General features: G+C 42.2%; 1 protein-coding gene and 1 long non-coding RNA gene across 2 annotated transcripts; both read left to right on the top strand.

The window, feature by feature from the left end:
• The first annotated feature begins 1,024 nt into the window (after positions 1-1,024).
• LOC148673275 (uncharacterized) lies at positions 1,025-5,189 on the top strand. Its single transcript, XR_015936169.1, has 3 exons — positions 1,025-1,186; positions 4,019-4,130; positions 5,004-5,189. It is a non-coding gene; the product is annotated as an uncharacterized LOC148673275 (long non-coding RNA).
• A 4,634-nt stretch (positions 5,190-9,823) lies between these two features.
• LOC148673274 (TOG array regulator of axonemal microtubules protein 1-like) lies at positions 9,824-16,203 on the top strand. The gene is made up of 6 exons (XM_088629689.1): positions 9,824-10,228; positions 12,657-13,392; positions 13,540-13,775; positions 14,372-14,521; positions 14,630-14,682; positions 15,942-16,203. Exons 2-5 carry the CDS (start codon positions 13,258-13,260, stop codon positions 14,673-14,675), a joined length of 567 nt encoding a protein of 188 aa, XP_088485815.1. The 5' UTR covers positions 9,824-10,228; positions 12,657-13,257; the 3' UTR covers positions 14,676-14,682; positions 15,942-16,203.
• The last annotated feature ends 6,822 nt before the right edge of the window (positions 16,204-23,025 follow it).

Raw genomic sequence — 23,025 nt, 5'->3', positions numbered from 1 at the left:
GCTCATACAAAATGTAGACTGGGCTTTGTCTTTTAAGAAGGGGTTGAAAAGACCTGCATTTCCTTTCATGTGTTGTCATCCATTTTGCTGCAGGATATAACTTGGGAAACACACTAAACTGACTTCAAAGTTTGGAATTACCAGCTAAAATTATCTTAATAAATTATGTACAAAAGCTCTAAGAGTAGGATAGGTGATTGTTATGGATAAATTAAGATGTACTGAACAAAGTAACATTTTACATACATCAATAAAAAATTAAAATGCAGAAGCATTAAAAACTACCCCAAGAAAGCTAGTGCCTTCTTCTTTCAGTCTTATTTCCACAGTGGAGTCTTAGGTCATGGTTGAACTGAGTTTAACGGGACATATTTTAACATGCAATATTGCCAGGGCTGCAAATATCAGTACCTCTTCCAACAGGAGACACTTTAATGTTCAAATGCGGGACTTTCTGGGTCACAAGGGTCGGCTGGCAACCGTACTCGCCTCAAAAGCAAAGGAGTCCTCTCGCGTCATTCTGTTGCGGTGGGAGACATGAGTGAGCACAGTGTTGATGAGCAAGTTGCTCAAACCTAACGTTTCCGAAGGGGTGGAACTGCAGTACGGGAATAATCACGAGGGTGGAGCATCGATAGTGTTACACCGAGATAACAGATTTGCAACTTTTTTTTTAGTCAAGAAGCAATACAAAGAAGAACAATCTCCCACTCCTCCTCACTGAAACATTCACCGCAGTGGCAGCTCCTCCACCTTCTTCATCTCAAAACGCGACTCTAGCTCCACAAAAAAGATGAACGAGGTCGGATTTTGTAATTGGAATTGCATTTTCCAAATTCCAAAGTTGCAAAATATTTTTTTCACCCGAGCATTTGTTTTCAATTAACCTGAACGTCATTTTCGCAGATCGCGTGTTATAGAGGTCACGTGCTCAATCTGTAAAGCGCCACGCAGCGATCAGCGCGTCATCTCTGAACTCACAATTGCATTATTACTGAGAGAGTGACGGATTGCTCAAGGGGTTAAAATGTTCGTAGTTTCTCATAGGTTATTGCTTTAGCTCATTCTCTTCGTCAGGGCATATATAAAAAAAACGTATTGTACGCCCGGTAGTAATGGTCAAGAGAGTGGCAAACTATTGCAGCAAAACCTTCCCGGATTAGGAATACCGCAGCAAAGCAGAAAGGTACCTATAGATTTTAGGAGTAGTTACAGTACCCTTTAAGAGAAGTTGCTTTCACTGAGACTTTATCTGGTATAACATTAGTGTTTCACTATTTTTCTATTAGTTAGAAATAGTCTGGTATAATATTTTAAAAGTAAATTAATATGACGTGCGTGTAACACAAGAACAGTAAACTATGGTGCAGAAAAAAAACTTGCATGGCAGCGACAGTCTTTTATTTTTGTGCGGTTACTGCGCATCTGCAACCCTGCAACTTGGTAAAGATCAGGCGAAGTGTATTTTCTGAATTGGACTGCTTGTTTCTACACTGTGTAACCAAAGTGGTAAAAAATACTGTTTTTTTACATTGGGTGTCCGCGGAAATCTGTCGATTTTCCGTTACGACCAGCTTCAGTAAAATGTCGTGCAAACGGTGCCCTTCTACACGCTACTTTGTGCAGAAGGTATGCAGAGGAAGAAGCATGAGAGCACCAGAATGAGCTCCCGTTTAACTATCCTGAAAGCAACGAATTCGTTTGATTAAAATCGATGTGTATATCAATGAAGATGTAAATTTGTACAGTTCAAGATTTGTAAAAACTTGTGGGAGGGCATGGGGGTGTAGCGACGCTTTCCAGCACCTGGTGAACCGATGCGACCGCCTGTAAGAGATGGAAGTCGCAAACGCATCATTGTCCGAGGATCGGAGCAACAGAAACGTTTTTTTCAAGACAAGCAGTATCTTCATTCATATTTTTATCAATAGAAATACAAACATATCCAAAAACGATATAAAAAACAGTGGGGTGTGAATTCGAGCACTGGTCTTGTTACTTTTGGATGTGTGCTTACTTTATTTACCTACTGTAAGACGTTTTTTTTACACCAGAACCACACATCGTATTAAGAAAATAAATCTTTCCCGTTAAACATCTAGTAGCCAGTTCTGTCTAGTTCTTCTAGAAAACGTCACCCATGTCATGAAATACAGTACATACTCTATGCACAATCCGTATCTCTACTGAATTTCTTTCAGACTTCAAAAAGTACCTTTTTTTCTTCTTATGTTTTATGGCCCCAATAAATTAATTCCCTGATCACACTGTCTTTTCTTCTGATATTGCCAAGTTTTTGTCCTCTCTACCAGATTATGAACAGTGCATGATAAGGCTTTCTAGTAGTCTCACCTTGTAGTCTGTTTTCAGATCTGACCTTAAGACCCTGGCAGTCACATAGATCTTATGATGTATTCTGCATGTTGTCTTCTGTATATTGATTTATTTGGTACAATGATCTCTCCTGAATGTGCACTTTCCTAAGAAACAATATTTTCTGAAAACTGCTATGTAAAATAAAGATTAATAATCGGTATACATATCACATAGGTAATATCAATCGCCAGACAGGATTGTACTATAGGCATCTGGGTGTTTATGATGATTTTTTCATGTTAATTAGAACAATAAAATTACAAACAAAATGTTTGGGTATAAAACAAGAAGTGTGTAGCTTACTCCCTTCAGCATTGAAGCAATACATAAGGTTTGCAACAGTAGTAAAATCTCATTTATAATACTGCATTAATTTGTATTCACCATACCTCTAAACTTACATTAGGTAATTAAATGTTCAGACTTTTATAGTTCAGTCGATTGGTGAATCCATACAAATGAAAGATGTGAGAGATATTCTAGTTTTTAAAAATCCAAGGAGTGTAGATAGATAGGGTCAAGCAGTTTTTGTAGCAAAAGAGCCACAACTTGAAACTAAAAGAGAATTAATTATTGAAACATGCCGTGGTATTGATGCTTCAATAAAATGGCTGGGCTGCTTGTTACTTTGGAGAGCTGTGGGTGCTTTCAACAGGATTCCTAGTTAGGTGTCTTAAGGCCCAATCTGGGCTCCTTGAAGTAGCAGCTAGAAATGGGATCTATATACAGTTAGGGGTGGCTTCTCTTTGTTCTTCAGATTACAATCTGTATGTCTAATATTTTTTTTAAATCATCAAGGAGCTGAGTTGCATTAACATTCATCTTTTATAAACATGCTGCTTATAAACTCTGCAAGTACAAATCAGCAAATAGATAATGTTAGCAGTAAGTACAGCCCCCTATTACTGTTTCTCCAGTTGTAAATTATAGAATAGAACTGCCTGCTTAGAGTTTGCTGCATTTTGGACAGTTGGACATTTTGGACAGTCTATACAGGTCTGAATGTTTGTAATCCCATATTTTTCGTGTTTGATTTATACATTCCATTACATCTGTCAATATGCGATGTTACTATTGTAATGCTTGAGTTGAGTACAGATAACACATCACAACTCTTTGAGGAGTTTTGCTTGAGTGTCAGTTTTAATACTTGTCATTTTTAAAGTAGCAAATCAGAATAGTTTGTAATGAAAACTGTGTTAAGTAAGTAGACTGGATCCAGTGATATCACTGTCCAAATTTGGACATTTTATTGAAGCAAACAGGATTTTACTGTTTGGACTCCTTGGAAGAGAAGGAGATCACATAAGCTTCTACTGTTCTTGAGTCCTCAGGTTCATGTTCTCCAAAGAAATGAAAGTGGAGATGATGAGCTGAGAACTGTACTGAAATTGAATACAAATTATCACTATATCAGCTGTCTGTCAACATGGTAGCTAAAACTGATCTACATGTTTTAAATGTCTCTTGCACTCTTTCTACATAAAATATTTAAGGATATTCAGATTCAATTACAGTACATGGAAATGATAAAATATGTAAATTAGTAAAACATGCATTTGCTACAAAAACTGCTGTTTTTCTGGAAATCAGACATTGAGGATTAACAAGCACTAAGAACTTCATTGTTCCTGCCTCTCAGATGGACAGAGATCCCCGGTCTCCCCAACTGAGTGGCTCCTCTGAGAAAGACCTGCAGTTCACTAGAACAATGAATATAAGTCAGAAAAATGCCAAACGTGCCAAACGCATTGGTAAGTACCTGATTTATACTTTCTAGACTATTAATTTCAGGCTGAGTAATGAGTTGAGAACTGTAGTTATCAGTGTGTATACAGTCTATTTTGAATTCTTTAGCTAATTCTGAATCCAGAGAAAAAGGAGTCATTTAGGCTTGCATTAACTCCACCAAAATCATTCCAAACATTTCTGTCCATGGTGTGGTAAAGGAAAGTGAAGTACATTTCCCTCCTTGTGTGAGGAAAAAGACATGTGCTCCTGGTAGGGAGTAGTCTGTGTCAGTAACATGCAGTATGTTGGCAGGGCTGGAGGAGGTGAAGTGGGTTGTGCGTGTGCAGTGCTATATGCATGAAACACCAGGCACATTGAGAGGTCTTGCATGATTAGCAGTTGCTGAACAAAAAGATTTTCTGCTGTCCCTGTCAGAGCTGAGGATGTGATCAAGATAAATTGAAATTAAGACTAAATTAACAGAGCTTTGATGGGATTAACCTGCTTTGCCAATGTGCACTGATTCCCATTATTGGTGTTTGTGTGGTCACCTGTTTTGTTGATTCCTGGCTTTTCAATGCATCTGCCCTCTGCTGCCTCTATTTCTTCTCCCCTGTCCCAAACTCTGTCATGGCAAAATACAGTAGCAGCTTGTTCTGAACTTGGCAGCAAGCTAGGGAGTAAGATTATTCCTGATCAGTATTAAAGCAATGTTTCTCAACCCTGCTTCTGGAGTATCTTTTAGTTTTCCTTCCAACTGGTGGTACAGTGGTGAGCACTGGCTCACTTCCTGGCGTGCTATCTGCAACACTAAATTCAATAAAGTGGTTAGAAAATAAATGTGATCTAGTTGCTTTTTTTATTTTCATGAATGCCTTTCCTACTATGTCCTTCAGGTGAAGCCCTTGAGAATTGCCCTGTGCTAACTAAAGCCACGCTTGTGCGTTCTCGCTGTTTCTCCAATGGAATCAAGCCTGTGCCGCCAAACGCCCAACCCAGGTCTGTCCATGACACACGGCCCTCAGAAATGTACACATTGCAGACACATTCAGAGCAATTAAAATGCTGCCCTTACAGCTCAAGACGGTTGTGGCTTTTATAAACAGTGCACTGAAGCTCGTTTTCCAAACTTGTTACTCAGTTTTTGCTTACTGCCACACAGGTAGCCTACTACTTTTAGAAACATCTTTTCTGTTTTTTTGTGGAGGCTGGAGTGAAGAGTGTTGATAAAATTAGCTTGTTGTTGTTCAAGCTGGCATCTTTTGTGGTTTTATGTGCTTCAAAGCAGGACTGTGAACTTGGCAAGGGAGTGAACAGAGTTGACAACACTGCTCCAACTCTGTAAAGATGACAGAGCAGTGTTTATCATTTTTTCACTTTTCTCCACTGTGTCTCCATTTGTGTCTTGCCTGCAGGTCCGATAACTCCCCTTCATCAGTAGCAAGGCCTCGCTTGGCTGGAGTCCCCTCCAGAAAGCAGATGGCTGCTTCGAGAGTGGAGTACAGCCCCAACCAAGGTGCTGACAGCTGGAGCTGCTGGGCTGTCATTTGTTTGAATGTGTTTGGTTGTGTGTATGAGTGTGTGCTGAGTAACCATCTGTGGGACTGGGCAAAATGGAAAGTAACCTAATCAGTACAGCTCTAGGTTTGAGCAGTACAGGACAGTAGAGGTTGAAACTTCCTGTCTGCTGGGACTCATTTAGAGTTAAAGAGATAAAGAAATAAAGAACTTGCCTATTTTCCTTCTTAGTCGGTTCTTGCATTTGCCCTCCTTGTGTTGAGGTTGGTGCGAGTGTCAGTGTGTCTGCTACTGTGGGCTGTGGTGTTGTGAGATTGGTGAAAAGGGTGACATTTCTGAAGGGTGTTGAGAAATTTTGACCTTGTTTTGCAGGGGTTACCTCAGATGTGAGTGTAGTGGGACAGCAACTGATCTATTCTAACGGGCCTGCTGAGCCTGAGGAGGACAGGCAGATAGTGGTGTCCCCTCCTGCTGCCAGACCCCCGGGCCGAGTGCCCCGCAGAGTGTCCAGAATCCCCACATGTGAGTCGGCAGCACCATTGGTTAAGATGTCACTAATGATAACAGGGACTGGTACCAGAGTTACATACTGTACAAAAGCTCACTGGTAACAAAAACTCTCTCATGGCCTGTAAAGAGGGATTTATTACAGACTTGATACTATTTCTTTCTGACATCCGACCTTCGTAACTGTATATAAAAAAAACTTACCTTTTTATCCATGATCCAGGATTCTCCAGCAGCATTGAAAAGAAATGTTATTATAACTAATAACAACTAATCTGTTTCAAAGACCTTTAGAACTCTCAAGGACTTGTGAACTGATCTGTAGACAATGGGCACAAATCAAGCCGCGCTAGAGATAACAGCACAACCCAGGATTTATTGAACTCTGAGGTGTGGCCATGCCAGTTCACATTACTGTACACATTACAGTTCCAGCTGTACCAACACACCAACAGATGGCGTGACAGAGTTTTGAGTATTGGGTGTGAAGTTTTGGTTCTGTAAGGCAGTAGATCATCAGGTGACAAAAGCTCACAAGGTGATGATATCTCCAGATTCACCGAGAAAATCCCAAGGAGCTCCTTCAGAGTAAGCAAACTCATTTGCAGTAGATTCTGGCCAGAATACAGGTGGGTTTTGTTTTTGTTAACCCCAGCAACTCTGCTTCCCCCACCCAGTTATCCCAGAGCCTTGCCAGCCCCAGGTTTCAGGGAAGAAAGGGCTCCTGAGGATGTCACAGAACAGTGGTGGAGAGGACTCGGACATGCAGTTCCTGAGCCCCACCAACCCTTCTGACAGAGAGAGAGGTGGAAGACTGGTAGTGGTTACAGTCAGGTTGATTTGCACAACTTGACTTCCATGTGGTGAAAGAGCAGGGGACTTGATGTAGTGTTTTAGCAACAATGGCAACTTGTTAGGAAGACTGCCATCCTGACTAACCACTACAGCCTTCACAGTAGACAAGCAGTCCTCACCCTTTATTCTTCTTAAAGGTGAAGTGGAAATATAGTTTCCTCTCAGAACGTTATGTTCAGACAGTATGTGTAAGCCCTGTCTGTGTTCTTCAGGTGAAGCCCAGGGAAGGACCTTCCCAGAGCTCCTCAGAGCCTCTCAGATGTGCTCCACAACCTGCCGCTGTGTATTCAGTGGGATTAAACCCGTGCCCCCGATCTCTAGAGGCACAAAGCCCTTGCCCGACAGGGACCAGGGCATGCCCAGGGACTCCGGAAAGGCCGGCCAGACAGGGCGCCCAACGGAAAATAACCTGCAGGTTTATGGAGAAGAGGAGGCAGTGGACTACGAGGAGGTCAGAACACACCAGGGCCTTTCTAACCCACATATCATCATTTAAATGTGCAGAAAAAGGAAGGGATAAGAGCTTGCTTGTGTAGTTTTATTTGGTTATGTTCTTCAGGAGGTTTCAAGGTTTCATTCCCAAGTCTTTTCTATTTTGCTTTGCACAAAAAGTAATAATAATAATAATAATTGCTTACACTTATATAGCGCTTTTCTGGACACTCCACTCAAAGCGCTTTACAGGTAATGGGGACTCCCCTCCACCACCACCAATGTGCAGCATCCACCTGGATGATGCGACGGCAGCCATAGTGCGCCAGAACGCTCACCACACATCAGCTATCAGTGGGGAGGAGAGCAGAGTAATGTAGCCAATTCATAGAGGGGGATTATTAGGAGGCCATGATTAGTAAGGGCCAATTGGAAATTTGGCCAGGACACCGGGGTACACCCCTACTCTTTTCGAGAGGCGCCCTGGGATTTTTAATGACCACAGAGAGTCAGGACCTCGGTTTTACGTCTCATCCGAAGGACGGCGCCTGTTTACAGTATAGTGTCCCCATCACTATACTGGGGCATTAGGACCCACATGGACCACAGGGTGAGCGCCCCCTGCTGGCCCCACTAACACCTCTTCCAGCAGCAACCTTAGTCTTTCCCAGGAGGTCTCCCATCCAGGTACTGACCAGGCTCACACCTGCTTAGCTTCAGTGGGTTGCCAGTTGTGAGTTGCAGGGTGATATGGCTGCTGGCTACAATAAGCTGTGCGAATGCACTGGCAGTGAGAGCCCAGCTGGGTTAGGAACTGAGAAGGAATGTTAAAGGCTTGTGTCTTTTGTGTTCTTCAGAGGCCGAACTCCCTCAGGTTCCTGCAGTACACTGTGGCAGAGGAGCAAGACTTGCTCAGCTCACCCCCACACAACTTCCTCGATGGCATCAAAGCCGGGTCAGTCCACAACAGCTCATGGCCCACAGACACACGCCACCTTTACAAATAACAACGCCTACAAAAAAAGCTGAGACAAAAAAACCCAAAATATACTAAAAGCAACAGTTAACATAGTTCAGCTGCGTCAGCATGCGTAGGCTTCAAAGGAACAACTAATAGATTTATTCCATGCTGAAAAGAGAAGAAAGAAAACACAAAGTTTCGGCTGTGGAGCCTTCTTCAGGTTTGAGTTAGTTAACATATTCAGAATGATGAAGTTGTCTGCTTGTGGATCATGCTGGCATCTTTTTCTTTAGTGGCTTTTACATGCTCCATAGCAGGGCTGTGAACATGGTGATTTTTTAATGTCTCACTGACAGAAAGTGTCCTATATTTACAATGTTTTTTGTACAGATAAAACTTTGTGGAGGGCGCGGTGGACATCACAACATTCTTGCCTGTGGGGTTGGGGATCACAAAATTGACAGCTCTGTTCCAGCTCTGTAAAGATAACTGTCAGAGCAGTGCTGATCGTTATTATTTTTTTCACTTTTCTCCTCTATGTCTCTGTGTCTTCCCTGCAGGTCCGATAACTCCCCTCCTTTAGCAGCAAGGCCTCGCTTGGCTGGAATCCCCTCCAGAAAGCTGATGGCTGCTTCCAGAGTGGAGGACAGCCCCAACCAAGGTGCTGACAGCTGGAGCTGCTGGCCTGTCATTTGTTTGAATGTGTTTGATTGTGTGCTGAGAAACCAGCCGTGAGACTGGGCAAAACTGAACAGTAATTAAACATTACAGCTTGGGTTTTGAATGGGGCAGTCTGTTTCAGTTTTTTCTTTTCTAGACTAGATTACTGCATTTCCTACACAGTAGCTGTTCATTATTGCTGCCTACTGGGTCTTATTTAGAGATAAAGAAATAAAGAATAACACCTGCCCACATTTTTCTCAGTTGATTTTGGCATTTGTACTTCGGCATGAGTGTCAGTGTGTCTGCTGTTGTGGGTTTTGACAGGTGAAGGGTGTTGAGAAATGCGGACTTTGTTTTGCAGGGCCTGGTGAGCCTGAGGAGGACAGGCTGATAGTGGTGTCCCCTCCTGCTGCCAAACCCCCGGCCCGAGTGCCCCGCAGAGTGTCCAGAATCCCCAGACGTGAGTCGGCTGCACCATTGGTTAAGATGTCACTAATGATAACAAGGACTGGCTCTGAAGGATAATTTCAAAACACAGACATCCCATTCCAATTGGTCAAATTCCCATGCATGAACACAACCTACTGTACGTGATTTCTTCTCCTATTATTATTTTCTGAGGAAAAACAGAGGAAAATTAACTATTAAGCTTTGATTCTTTGTTAAATTATGCGTTATGTGATGCATTATGTGATAGTTAGCCCACAGAGGAATGATAATATCAGATGGGAATGCAAGCTTTAACTAATCTAATGTAGTCAATGTGACTCTGGATCATGATGATAGACTGTGATAGACTCTGTGTCAACAAATGTGTAACTTTGGGAGAGATGTGATGTTTTTTAAGTCATAACAATTTGTTGGTATAATTTCTGAGCCTCAATTTGGTGTGTTGCTTTAAGTCTAATCTGGCTATTATCACATTATTACTTTAATATTGTTGTGTCCATTTCAGTGATGCCTATCAGACCATGTAATTAAATCATATATTCCAACTCACTAAAACATTGCTTTGGTCACTTTGCCTCTATAGGAGTGTTGGGGAGCTCCACTCGTGTTGCTTCTCATCAGAGCCTGATGTCGTGCCCTGGGCAAGGCATCAGCACTGGCAACACAAGTGTCGAGCCCCTGGCGCGAGTCTATGGGCAGGCAGTCCAACAGAACAGTTACCCCCAGGTCCAGGAGGTTAGTAAGAGGCCTTTATTTCTCTTTGCTTTTGTTTTGAGTTTTTTACAAACAAAACTTTTGAGTTTCAAAAAATGCTCTGTAGGTCTTTCATTTTTGTGTTTCACCAATGTCCTAGTTTTTTATAATACCTTCTACAGTATATTTATTTATAAACACTTCACATCAAGACATCAAAAACAATTTAGACATCAAAAACAATCAAGATTAGTAATAATGTCTCCATCAGCATATGTACTCTGTATACTGTAATGCCATAGCACACAAGTGTAACTACAGTATATTATGATCAAGTCCTGTCTACGTACTGACCTAATATTCACAACAACAGTATTTGAAGCCCTATACAGACAGTATTCTGGAATAGAATATTAGAGTATTTAGATATAAAAAATACAGCCTGGAAATGAATTGACCCAATAATAACAAACAGCAAAAATGTCTTCAGGGGTTCACTATATAGGAAATAATAATGATACAGGACTAATATGTTTCTTTTTCCATCTATAGTATATTTGGTATTTGAGGGATTTGATCATTTTGGGACCGGCCAGATTGCTTACAATGATCAGACGCAGTTATTTATCTCAGAAATTAAAACATTTTTACATTTTTGTAGACTCTGGTGGATAACTTGTGAAAGCCTTTAGCTTGCTTTTAGAAAACACCTATCAAATCCCTTGCATGGCACTTTCATCTATGTACTGTACTTAATTATATCAGCAGCATTATAGAGTTGCCGTCATATGCCTGTAAGTTATGTTACGGCAGCAAAATATAGAGGAAACTCAAAATAAAATGCAAAAAGGCTTGCCAGATATAATAATAATAATAATAATAATAATAATAATAATAATAATAATAATTGCTTACACTTATATAGCGCTTTTCTGGACACTCCACTCAAAGCTCTTTACAGGTAATGGGGTCTCCCCTCCACCACCACCAATGTGCAGCATCCACCTGGATGATGCGACGGCAGCCATAGTGCCCCAGAACGCTCACCACACATCAGCTATCAGTGGGGAGAAGAGCAGAGAGTAATGAAGGCAATTCATAGATGGGGATTATTAGGAGGCCATGATTGGTAAGGGCCAATGGGAAATTAGGCCAGGACGCCGGGGTTACACCCCTACTCTTTTCGAGAAACGCCCTGGGATTTTTAATGACCACAGAGAGTCAGGACCTCGGTTTTACGTCTCATCCGAGGGACGACGCCTGTTTACAGTATAGTGTCCCCATCACTATACTGGGGCATTAGGACCCACTTGGACCACAGGGTGAGTGCCCCCTGCTGGCCCCACTAACACCTCTTCCAGCAGCAACCTTAGTTTTAGCAAACTATGGAAGATATTAACAGACGTTCGGGAGGGATAACAATGACAAGTCAATCTCACACAGCTGTTCCTAATCACCAGCATTATAAAACTAGCTACATACAGTATACTGAACTCCAACACCTCCCTTCGCATTTATCTCAAACATTCCTCCTACACCCCATCTCCACCTTGCAGCTACCCCTCGGTTCACTCAAATGACTGGGGTTCGAGACTGCTTGTCTTATGGCCAGGAGGCTGCCTATTAACCAGATGGGTTAAACCAACTTTTTCTAGGTAGGTATTGCTAGCATTCACAAAACATTCAGTTCTTGGATGTTGTTGTCCCTAGTGAAATAAATGTTATGAACACAACTCTACTGGCATCCAATAATAATATTTATAAGACGCAGTAGAAAAATATATATAGAATTTATGGAAATGTCTTTAAATTGTGTTTGTGTCTTTAATGATTGGGATTAGACTCTGAATATACTGTATGCGTATGTATAATAATTTTTTTTTATAGTAGAATTTTTTTTTATACTGTACTCCCCCAAAAATACACACAACAGCAACCAAGTCCTGAGGGTGACAAGTAGTTACAAAAATGTTTTGTTCTTCTCTTTTTAGAAAACGTAAGTAAATTAAATCATATCTGTTCTGTCAATTTGTATGATTTTTTTTTTACAATCCAAGTTGTTTATGCTACAGATGATATATTCTTGTGCAATTTAGTTTTAGCTGAGATCTGAGCAGTTGATTACTCTAAACACTATCCTTTCCTTTCCTTTCACTATCCTGTTCCCAGGGTGATTTTATTGCTGGCTACACAATTGCAATTTCTTTTTCTAATTTGCTAATACTGGCACTGACACTGATACTGACAATACATCAGTACTGTTTTTTTAGGTGGAGCAAGTACAAGTAAATGTATATGAATACTATGAATCACAATTCAGTGCTGTGAAACAATTTATGTCATGGGGTCCAACAGTAAATATTTCAGAGGACTCAAAGTAAAAAAGTTTACCAGGACTAGTCCAGCTGGTCTCAAAACTGAGCCGGGCCAGGATTCCCCAGGGTTAACTTGTGCTTTTCTGTTATTACAGACACACAAGATGGGGCACGTCCAGGACCGGTGGAGGAGCGTGGGGAGTCTTAAAAAACGCCTGCGCATGATAGGGGGGGATGGATCTGCAGAGGAGAGGGATAACATCTCTTTTCCCCCTCTGAAGAGTACCCCCCATATCGCAGGTCAGATCAGCATCTCCCACACATCTGCACTGATTTTCTTTCTCACTTTCTTCCACCACTTTCTTTCAAGGTCAGGTTTTTTTCCTTCTTCTAGAGCTTTTTTACTGATGCCCCGAGGCAGAAGCCTTTCACGATCTGCTTTTGTCAAATCAGTGGTGACCAAACTGATCACAGAACGTTTCCCCACTCTGTTGTGACCTTTAGATGAGCTGTCCCCTGCCCTTAAAGGGAAGACTAGAGATGGTCCAGAGCACCCTGGGCTGCAATCCTTCTCTAGGCCCGAGCTGGCCCTCACCCAGAGCCTTCAGTTTCTGGCCTCTGACGACTGGTAGGCATAAAGCAGTACAATCAGCATCCACCTATTCCGTTTTCTATGAATACAATTCTGACTAGTGAAAATACAGACCTTGTTGCCCATATCTCTATACAGTTAGACCTCTTTCCTTGTCCTGGTTGATGTATTTCTTTCCGTTCACTGAATTCAGGGAGAGGAAGGTTGATGGACTGAGCTTTATAAGGCGTCTGTCCCAGCATCACCCTGCCATCCTGATCAGCAGACTGCACGATGTCTCCCTGGCGCTCGTGCAGGAGGTGTGATCTCTCCAAAATATTAATTGTTCATTTGTATGATTGCTTTTCACTGTTTTTGTATCCATTCTGAACCATTCATATAGAATGGTTCAAGAGAGGGGTACAGACGAGGCTCTGCAGTGCTGACGGTGGTTTGCCTTTCCCCAGGTGAAGAACTTGCGATCAGCTGTGTCTAGGATGGCAGTGGTGTGTCTGGGAGACGTGTTCACCTTCCTGAAGAGAAGGATGGACCCGGAACTGGGGAACACAGTGAAGGTGCTGCTAGAGAAAGCCGGAGAATTGAACACATTCATCCGACAAAGTGTAGACAGCACACTGGACTGCATGGTGCAGAGCTGTACCCCTGCTCGTGCAGTCAACGCGCTGCTGAATGGAGGTCTGAGGTGAGGGCAGAAATATACAGAATAGAATAATACCCAGAATCTTAGGGTCTGACTTCAGGAGCTGTGAAGGGTCATTTACGTTTCATGGAGCTTGAAATCAAAGCATGTAATAAAGAATGTTTACTACAATGTTAATATCCATTCGTTTTCTAACCACTTTCTCCAATTTAGGGTCATAGGGTAGCTGGAGCCTATTTCTGCAAACAGCGGGTGTAAATCAGCCCAAACCTTGGACTTGTCACCAGTCCGTCACAGGACAGACACACAGACACAGACACGTGCACACTCACACCAGAAACACATGAGAACACACAAGCAGATAGCACCCCAGGTCCGAAATTGAACCCATTGGACACTGCGTGGCAGCAATGCTAACCACTGCGCCACCATGCTGCCATACAATGCTAACATACAGTACTTAAAAAAATATAAAAACAACATTAGACGGTTAAATATAATTTTTTATCATTTTAAAAGAAATCTGGTTAAGCATTGGAAAATGAGGTCCACATTGCCAATGGTTAGGTGACAGGTTGATATGGTTTCAATCAAAGTAACAGCTCAGTAATATACAATACAATGTTCTGTGTGCACAGTCACCTGAACTCCAGAGTGAGGGCGTGTATGGCTCATCACCTGGCAGACCTGGTGGAGAGGATGGGTGCACATAACCTCCCCAGGGATATCACCAACCGCATCCTGCCTGCTGCCACTCGGCTGGCACAAGATGCCTCCCAGGAAACCAGGTACAAGCTTGCTCTTTTCCTAGACGGGTAAGATGGTGATATGCTTCAAGGAGCCAGCTTTGCAACTCCGCGGTGCAATGAGTCTCATGCAAAGATTTGTCATTTCAGACACTTTGGACAGCGGTTGCTGTCTTCCCTGAAGCACCGACTTTGAGCAAAAGGTACTGTCTGTGTTCTGCGGTCCTGTATTTTACAGTACAGCTCTAATTTTAAAACAGAAACATTTCATTTCCTTTTAATTGAAAATGTAGGTCTAAAATGTATAAAATCACAATCTACATTCACAAACACTTAATAGGGGACAATATACATCATTAATAGTCAGACTGTTTATTTTATTAAAATGAATATTACATTTAGTATGTGCTTTAGAAAGTTATAGAGTATTAAATATTGTAATACATTTCTACCAATGCATTTTTTAGGTTATCCTTTTACATTCATAGTACTAATCTGGAATATGTTTAGCTTCCAATGTATTTAAAGGTATCGCTCACTAATTAAAAACTACTTTATTTTTTTAAATGTCTGTTATTCATAATCAGTGAATGAATTAAAGCAATAACTGAATTGTGTGAAAGATGAAAAATGAAAGTACTGTGGCAGGCCTGTTCTGGTACACCCTTAATTAAATGTAGATGGGCTGGAGCTTGAGGCTCCCAGTGATGTTGCTTGACTGATTGATGGACGTATTGTATTCCATATGCTTCATGTACATGATCACCCAGCCATTGTCTATCCTGGTGCCAACTTCCACCTTTACCAACTCTCCCACTTTTGTGTCTGTTAGACTTCCACAGAGAATAAAATCAGAAAGTTCACAAAAAGCTGGATGTGAGCTGTTGACTAAGTGCACTGGAAGCAAGCGCCCTTGATGGAAGGCTGATTTCTAGAAAGTAGTCCCCAAAATTAATAAACCGATATAAGAAAACATAAGAGAAATATATGTAGAAAGAAAAGTCATTGCTTATTGCAAGACAGAAGTTAAAGATGCAATTGTTAAATATTCTGAGCAGCCCAGGGCACAATACATAGAGGTTAGAAGAAGTGTTGTGCTGTTTTTTACAATTGGCTTTGTTAAACCAATATGCTAACAACAAAATCAGTTTGGTTTCTTTCAATTTGATTTAAAAATACTACTCAAATATCAAATGCTTTATTAAATGTTTATTGCTGTATTTAGTCTTAATCTATTCAAATCTATCGAAAAATAGATGGGGCAAAAGACAGGGTTTTTAGTGACAGAATAAATATTTTTTATAGAACATTTAAGCTTGTCTGTCCTTCAGGTTTCATTACAATATGGGCTTTGTTGTTTAAAAACATGTTTAAGAAAATATTCATCAGGAAACAATGGAGTGTGATGGGAGTGAGCATTTCTTTACAAAAATGATTTTTCTTTTGTTCATCTTTCTCACAGGGTTACTCCACCATCCTTCGCTCTTTGCCATCTAGCACTGCCACCGTCACACTGGAACTGTCCAGCTACAAAGCCACGACTGCCCATGATCAGAACACCCTTCTCAGCCGAATGACAGGAGTGGCATGAAGCCTTCAGCCAAACTTGTTTGAACCAAGAAGTACAAGAAACTGTTTCACTCTTGAAAGCACCAGGCTCAAACAAAATACAAAATGGGCTTTGTCTTTTAAGAAGGTGTTGAATAAACCTGCATTTCCTTTCATGTGTTGTCATCCATTTTGCTGCAGGATATAACCTTGGAAGCACACTAAACAAAACCTATGTACAAAACCTCTGACTAAGAGTAGGATAGGTGATTGTTATGGATAAGTTAAGATGTACTGAACAAAGTAACATTTTACACACATCAATAAAAATTTCAAATTCAGAAGCATTAAAAATTACCCCAAGAAAGCTAGCGCCTTTTTCTTTCAGTCTTACTTCCACCGTGGAGTCTTAGATCATGGTTGAACTGAATTTAACGGGACATATTTTAACATGGAGTGTTGCTAGGGCTGCAAACATCAGTACCTCTTCCAACAGGAGACACTTTTATGTTCAAATGCGGAACTTTGTGGGTCACAAGGGTCAGCTTGCAACCGTTCTCACCTCAAAAGCTGAGGGGTCCTCACGCGTCATTCTGTTGCGGTGGGAGACATGAGTGAGCACAGTGTCGTGTGTTGATGAGAAGTTGCTCAAACCTAACATTTCCGAAGCGGGGGAATGGGCAGTACGGGAATAAATATGATGGTGGAGCGTTGATAGTGCTACGCCGAAATAACAGATTTGCAATTTTTTTTAGTCAAGAAGCAATACAAAAAGAAAAAAATCTCCCACTCCTCCTCACTGAAACATTCATCGCAGTGGCAGCTCCTCCACCTTCTTCTAAATTAAATAAAGTGAACTAGCGCTTCATCAGTAAATCCCCGTAAATGCCCAAACCCTACAGAACTGGTGCCTTCAGAGAGCACACTACATCTGTAAAGATGACAAAGCAGTGTTTATCATTTTTTTCACTTTTCTCCACTGTCTCCATTAGTACCTCTAGGTTTGAACAGTAAAGCACAGTAGAGATTGAAACTTTCTGTCTGCTGGGACTCATTTAGAGTTAAAAAGATAAAGAAGATAAAGACCTTGCCTATGTCACGATTATAGTCCCCCCTCCTTAAGGGTGCTCCAGCCCTTTCACTTGTGACTTTATTCTATGCACCTGCTCCCTATTCCCAGCCCACCTTAAAAGCCAGGCGCTGACGCTCATCCGGGCTCTGCATCTGATTTCCATATCGTGCGAGTCCGGGACCTGGAAGCGCCTGGTCCCGTTAAGGTTTTAATCTCGGGTCCCGTTCCTGTTCCCTGTCCGCCGGTTCCGACCCGGCCTTCGTGGTTTTAATTCCCTTCTTTTGATGGATCTCCTGGTTTTGGACTTACTCCTGTGTTTTTGGATACTCTAAGGATTACTCTCTGGGATTGTTCGCCTCGGCCACACCCCGTGCACCAGCGCACCTTGGACACGCCCCCTGTCTTCAGCCCCGTTTTCCTGCATGACGTTTCCCCAGTGTTTCCCCACTCCGTCGGACTGTGTCGTCCGCATAGGGTCCGGAAAGAACTGTTCGTTACAGAATGCAGAGCCAACACCCGGACCCCGCGGACGGCACCCTGGCAGCCTGGACTCCATCGTTTTTTTTTTCTTTTTTTCTTTTTTCTTTTTCTTTTTTTTCTTTTTTCTTTCGTTTTTTTTTTCTCCCCTTTTTTTTCTTAGGGCTTCTGAGCAGCCCTGAAAAGGAGGGGGGTACTGTCACGAAATTAGTTCCCCCTCCTTAAGGGTGCTCCAGCCCCTTTACTTAAGACTTTATTCTCTGCACCTGTTCCCTATTCCCAGCCCACCTTAAAAGCCAGGCGCTGACGCTCATCCGGACTCTGCATCTGATTTCCATATCGTGCGAGTCCGGGACCTGGAAGCGCCTGGTCCCGTTAAGGTTTTAATCTGTTCCCATTCCTGTTCCCCGTCCGCCGGTTCCGACCCGGCCTTCGTGGTTTTTATTCCTTGTTCTGATGGATCTCCTGGTTTTGGACTTTCTCGTGTGTTTTTGGATATTCCCTAAGGACTTCTCTTTTGGATTGTTCGCCTCGGCCACACCTCCCCCGTGCACCAGCGCACCTTGGACACGCCCCCCTGTCTTCAGCCCCATATTCCTGCATGACGTTTCCCTAGTGTTCCCCCACTCCGTCGTATTGTGTCGTCCGCATAGAGTTATTTACATTTACATTTACATTAGTTCTTGTTATTGCTTATGACATGACTTGCTTCTACTGTGTTGCTTTTTATTTACTCAAACATTCCACTTTCATTTCTTTAATTCAAGTATCTCCTTTGCCCACAGAGGTAGGGTGTTTTTCTTAAAAAGGCTCCTATGCATTTTCTCCATGAGATTTGTTTGAAATTGGGACAGAAAATCTGTATTTGTAAGGTTCAGTATGTAGCGATTAAGATTTAGAGTCTGTCAGTGTTGCAACTTGTAAATCAGTGTGATGGGCTGTGCTGCAGTTGTCTTTGAATAGGATGGAGTTCACCAACTGAACCAAAGGAGAGAAATGGCAGCTAGATGGAAGTGCATTTAAAACCAAGAACAGGAGGCCCATCTTTATGCAAAAGGTTGTAGGAGTCTGGATCAAGCTAACCAGCTATGTTGTCAGATCCAATCCAATACCCTGGTTTCAAATGAGCCACTAATTACCAAATAGGCTAAATTACCTGTGGGCAGGCAGTCCAACACAACAGTCAACCCTACATTGAGGACGTGAGTAAGAGGCTGTAGTGTCAAACAAATGACAAAGTTCAGGTGTCTGTGAAGCAGAAGTCTCTTTATTCATATGCATATGGAAGTCCGGCTTGCAACCACCAGACTTAAAAAATAAGTAGCTGAAGATGGTCCTTTATACCTTAAAACACAAAGAGTTACTATGACATATTCTAAACAAATGATGAAACAGCAACACCTGCCAATTAATTATATCTAAGTTGCGGACTAGACAACAGTTAGTTCTTTTCATATTCTGGGCGTACAGACAGCTTACCAAAATCTTACTGACCAAGGACAGGCAGCATCTTTATATACATTTGAGCACAAAGCCTACGTCAAGCCACTAGACTGCATAGTTTGCAAAAACATACAAAATCAAGAAAATGATATTATCTCACGTCCTGGGCATCTCTCATCTCTTCATTCTTCAGTCCTTTATAGCAATACAAACCCAACATGAGCTCTGATTATTATTTGTGGCTGATTGATAAAGTATTGATTCAATATCCCCATTTATCAAAGTAAAACTCCTTACACTTAACAGGCACACTGTCGGCCCCCCTCAGGAAGCCCATCAAACACAGAAACAGTAACAGCATAATAATTAATGTTCATTCAGTCTCTGGTGCAGTGGCTTGGTGGCAGTGCGAAGCGTAGATCCAGCGATCTCATCCTGTCACTCAGATGGCAGAGTCAGTTGTCAGTTGCACTTGATTTGGTCCCTCCCCAGCGGGGATGCAACATCTGGCAGGGTACATCTTCCTCACCCACAACCACTCGCGAGGTATCAGGTCGTGTCTTCCCTCTACTGGAGGTCTCCAAACGTCCAGCACCTGTTCACCAGCCTCATGCACTGCTTCAATTAACAATCTACAATACTACAATAGAGAATTAGCAAATTCAGTGATCCATTAGCCAGATTTGGCCCTCCAGGAAGGTTCGTTGGTTGGCCCGTGATGAATTCAAACAGGCTCTGTTACACAGTTCTGTTTGATCCAGCCCGCAGGCTACACAGAACCGCAGGCAGAACATCTACCCAAGGTGCTCCTTCAGTCTGATGTTTCGACGATCTTTCAGAGCTCTGTTCCTTTGTTCCACTGTTCCAGCAGACTGAGGGTGATCTCAGTCCATCTCACCCCAAACAATGCAGCCACAGCCTGACACTTTCCCTGTGAAGGGCATCCCTTCATCATAATACAAGCGGCAGGGCACTGCCCAACGGGAAAACAGATTATAAGAGCCCAGGTTTCCCTTTACAATTGTCAACTTGCCACTGCATGAAAGGTTCCTCAGGAGCAGGCCTTTTGAGCTGTTGCACCCGCACCTGAACTGTAGTTGAGTTCCTTTGATAAGCATCACATCGAGATATCACAGAAGTGGCTACTGCTTCAAATCAGGTCCCCACCCAGTTTTGGGTAACCAGCACACCATTTGTCTCACACCCGGGTGTCCGACAGAGTGCCTTTGTCGGGCTACAAAGGGCATTAGGCTGTGAGGGCATGCAGGGCGTCCAGTGTGCTGGCAGCACCATACCCAATCATCCTGCAGCCCCACATTCTTTTCTAACCATGTCCATTTCTCTGCTTTAGAGGCCTCAGCCTGAATGTCCTGTAGCTGTCCCCTTTTCACCAGCAGAGGTTTCACAGAGGTCTCAGACTCCTGCTCTACCAGGACTGCTCACCTGACAGCTGCATCTGCAAAGTTGTTCCCTCGAGTTACTGGAAACATTTCTTTATGATGTGATTTACACTTTACCACAGCTACTTCAGTCAGTAGCTGCAAAGCGTCTAACAGTTCAGAGACAAACCCAACATTCTTAACTGGAGTCCCTGCCGTGTTGAGGAAATCCCTATTCCTCCACCACCATCCAAAATTGTGGCATACACCAAATGTATATATAGAGTCTATATAAAGCGCTACAATTTTCCATTTAGCATATTTACAAGTTTCAATTTACAGTTTATACAGGCACAACACATAAACATGGCCCCTTGGCCACCGCATCGAGGGGTCCTGAATAATAACCCACCAGACGCTACCTCCATGCTCCTGCGCCAGCACAGCAGCTCACAACCCATTTCTTTCACTCACACACAGATTACATACAGATGATCCGTCTGAGGGAATCCAGTCCAGGGCCAGTGCCTGCAAGAAAGCTTGTTTCAAAACATTAAAAACAGTTTCTACTGCAGGGGTCAAGGCAATTTTGTCTTTAGACTGCACTACCCCACTTAAGCCAGTTCGTCACCAGGCGAGCTCGCTCAGAGAAGGCATTCACCCTGGCTTTATCATGTAGTTGGTTTTATACCCTTTTTTCCGTCCGAAGATCTAATACTTGGAGTAGCCCGGCCTTATGGATTAGGTAAAACAATCACAATATCACATAACTCTTTTGAGGTAGTTCACATAAATGCTATTTCATACAGAAATTCCTTATAAATGCTGCAGGGCATCCTAGCCCAATAGGTCTGGGGTGTCCCCCACCCACATCAGTAGTTGAAACTGTACATCTTTTCCCAAGCATACTGTGACAGCTTGTATCTGCTTTAAACACAACCCGTGCCCCCCTACTCCTTTAGCCTCCTGTTACCCGTTAGAAAACTTTATATCACATCTTTATGCTGTTTTAGTCGAAGAACAGGACAAATGTGCTCCTGTGTCCCGCCGTTACTGCACACTGTAAGATTATTTCACTTTTATTTAAATCCTGAGATAAACTTAGGAAGGCTACAAAGGGGCTTATTAGTTTAAATCTATTATTTCACGCAAGGCTCTCGTTTCAGCTTCTGACATGTTCTTTAATTGAGATATCAGCCCCTTCTGACCCTCACTATCAGTAGGGTTATGAGGGGGACCCCTTCCCCCTCTGTCACTCTGTCTTTTTGCTTTTAACAATTGTCTACAGGCTTTATAAAAATGGCCCGGTCTATTACAATAGCGACACACTGGCTGTTCCTTTTTCTCCTCTTTGGGAGCTTCCATATCTCCCATTTGCAGTGCTCGCACTTTAGCATACATGCTTTGCTCTATCTTCCTAGCTTCGCGAGTTATTAAATCAAATCTGTCTTCGCTCTCCGCAATGTCAGGAGAACGTAGCTGCACATGCTTGGCAACATCAGGTTTTACTGTAGCAGTCTTGGAGTATAATAAATGTATCTAATGTGAATCTGTTTTAAATTTGCACTATTTCTTCTTTTTGTAACCTGCATCAGAAATAAAGTATACAATAAGCATATTTTGTTCCATGTAAAGGTTCGTATTACAATTGCCACTAAATCTTACCGCAAGACATCATTTTATATAGACTGAAATGCAAAAATAAGTGAGATCATCATGCAGAAAGTGTATTTGCAAACTTTGGATTTTTGACCATTTTTGATTGTCAGGTACAGTAACCTACTCAAGCAAATTTGTTTTATTACTGTGGAAGTATCTTCATTCACTTCCTTTTCATCTGCTAACCCGGAGTATTCTATCCATAGAATTATAAACCTTTCTGTAAAATCTGAAACATCCTCACTTTCCTTCTGCTGACATGCTGTTACTTTTCTCCATCAGTTTTCGGTGGGTAATGTTCTTTCAAAAATCTCCACACTAATTCCCACCCTTCTCCCAGGTTCTTTCTTTCACACACCTGTTTTAACTGCCCTGCCTTTCTTTCACCAACTCTTCTCAAAATCATTGCCGCTTCTATAGGTCTAATCCCATATGTATCCTTTCATTCTTGAAGTGCACTCCAGGTTTGCTGCATGCCTGACTTAGGGTGAGGCACTTCTTTAGCCCATCGGTCTGGATTTGGTTTGGATTTGTACCCGTCTTTGTCTTCTGATCTTTCACTACTAGATCTCTCAGCCCTGCTTATACCCCTAACTGGGCTCGGAGACTCTTGTCTTTTCCCTGTAAAAACGTTATGACCTGGGGGTTGCCAGGACCCGTCTCTATCTCTATCATATGAAGTGTCTTCCCAATCCGACCCCCCTTCTGGATACGGCCAGTCGGGATATCTGTCCCAGTCCTCATTTTTGCCTTTTAAAGGTCTCAGATCTGGATATAATTTAGGTGTTGCATTCACATTACTGCATTTCCCTAATTCGTTCTTGAGACGTTCTATTTCTTCTTTTGCTTTTTCTTTTTCACTGTATAGAACTTCATTTCGTTCTGCCAAAGCTTTTAGCTTCACATCAAGACATCAAAAACAATTTAGACATCAAGAACCATCAAACATAATTAGTAATTGTCTTCAT

Source organism: Lepisosteus platostomus, chromosome 4 (genome assembly GCF_059453375.1).
Source record: "Lepisosteus platostomus isolate fLepPlt1 chromosome 4, fLepPlt1.hap1, whole genome shotgun sequence".
In the NCBI taxonomy this organism is placed as follows: Eukaryota; Metazoa; Chordata; class Actinopteri; order Semionotiformes; family Lepisosteidae; genus Lepisosteus; species Lepisosteus platostomus.
Note: the sequence above shows the minus strand (reverse complement) of the source record. Positions and strands in the feature narration are given on the sequence as shown.

Coding starts and splice junctions, on each gene's coding strand:
- LOC148673274 (XM_088629689.1), top strand. CDS start 13,258: ATGTATTTCTTTCCGTTCACTGAATTCAGGGAGAGGAAGGTTGATGGA. Junction 13,393..13,539: donor CCCTGGCGCTCGTGCAGGAG/GTGTGATCTCTC, acceptor GCCTTTCCCCAG/GTGAAGAACTTGCGATCAGC. Junction 13,776..14,371: donor CTGCTGAATGGAGGTCTGAG/GTGAGGGCAGAA, acceptor CTGTGTGCACAG/TCACCTGAACTCCAGAGTGA.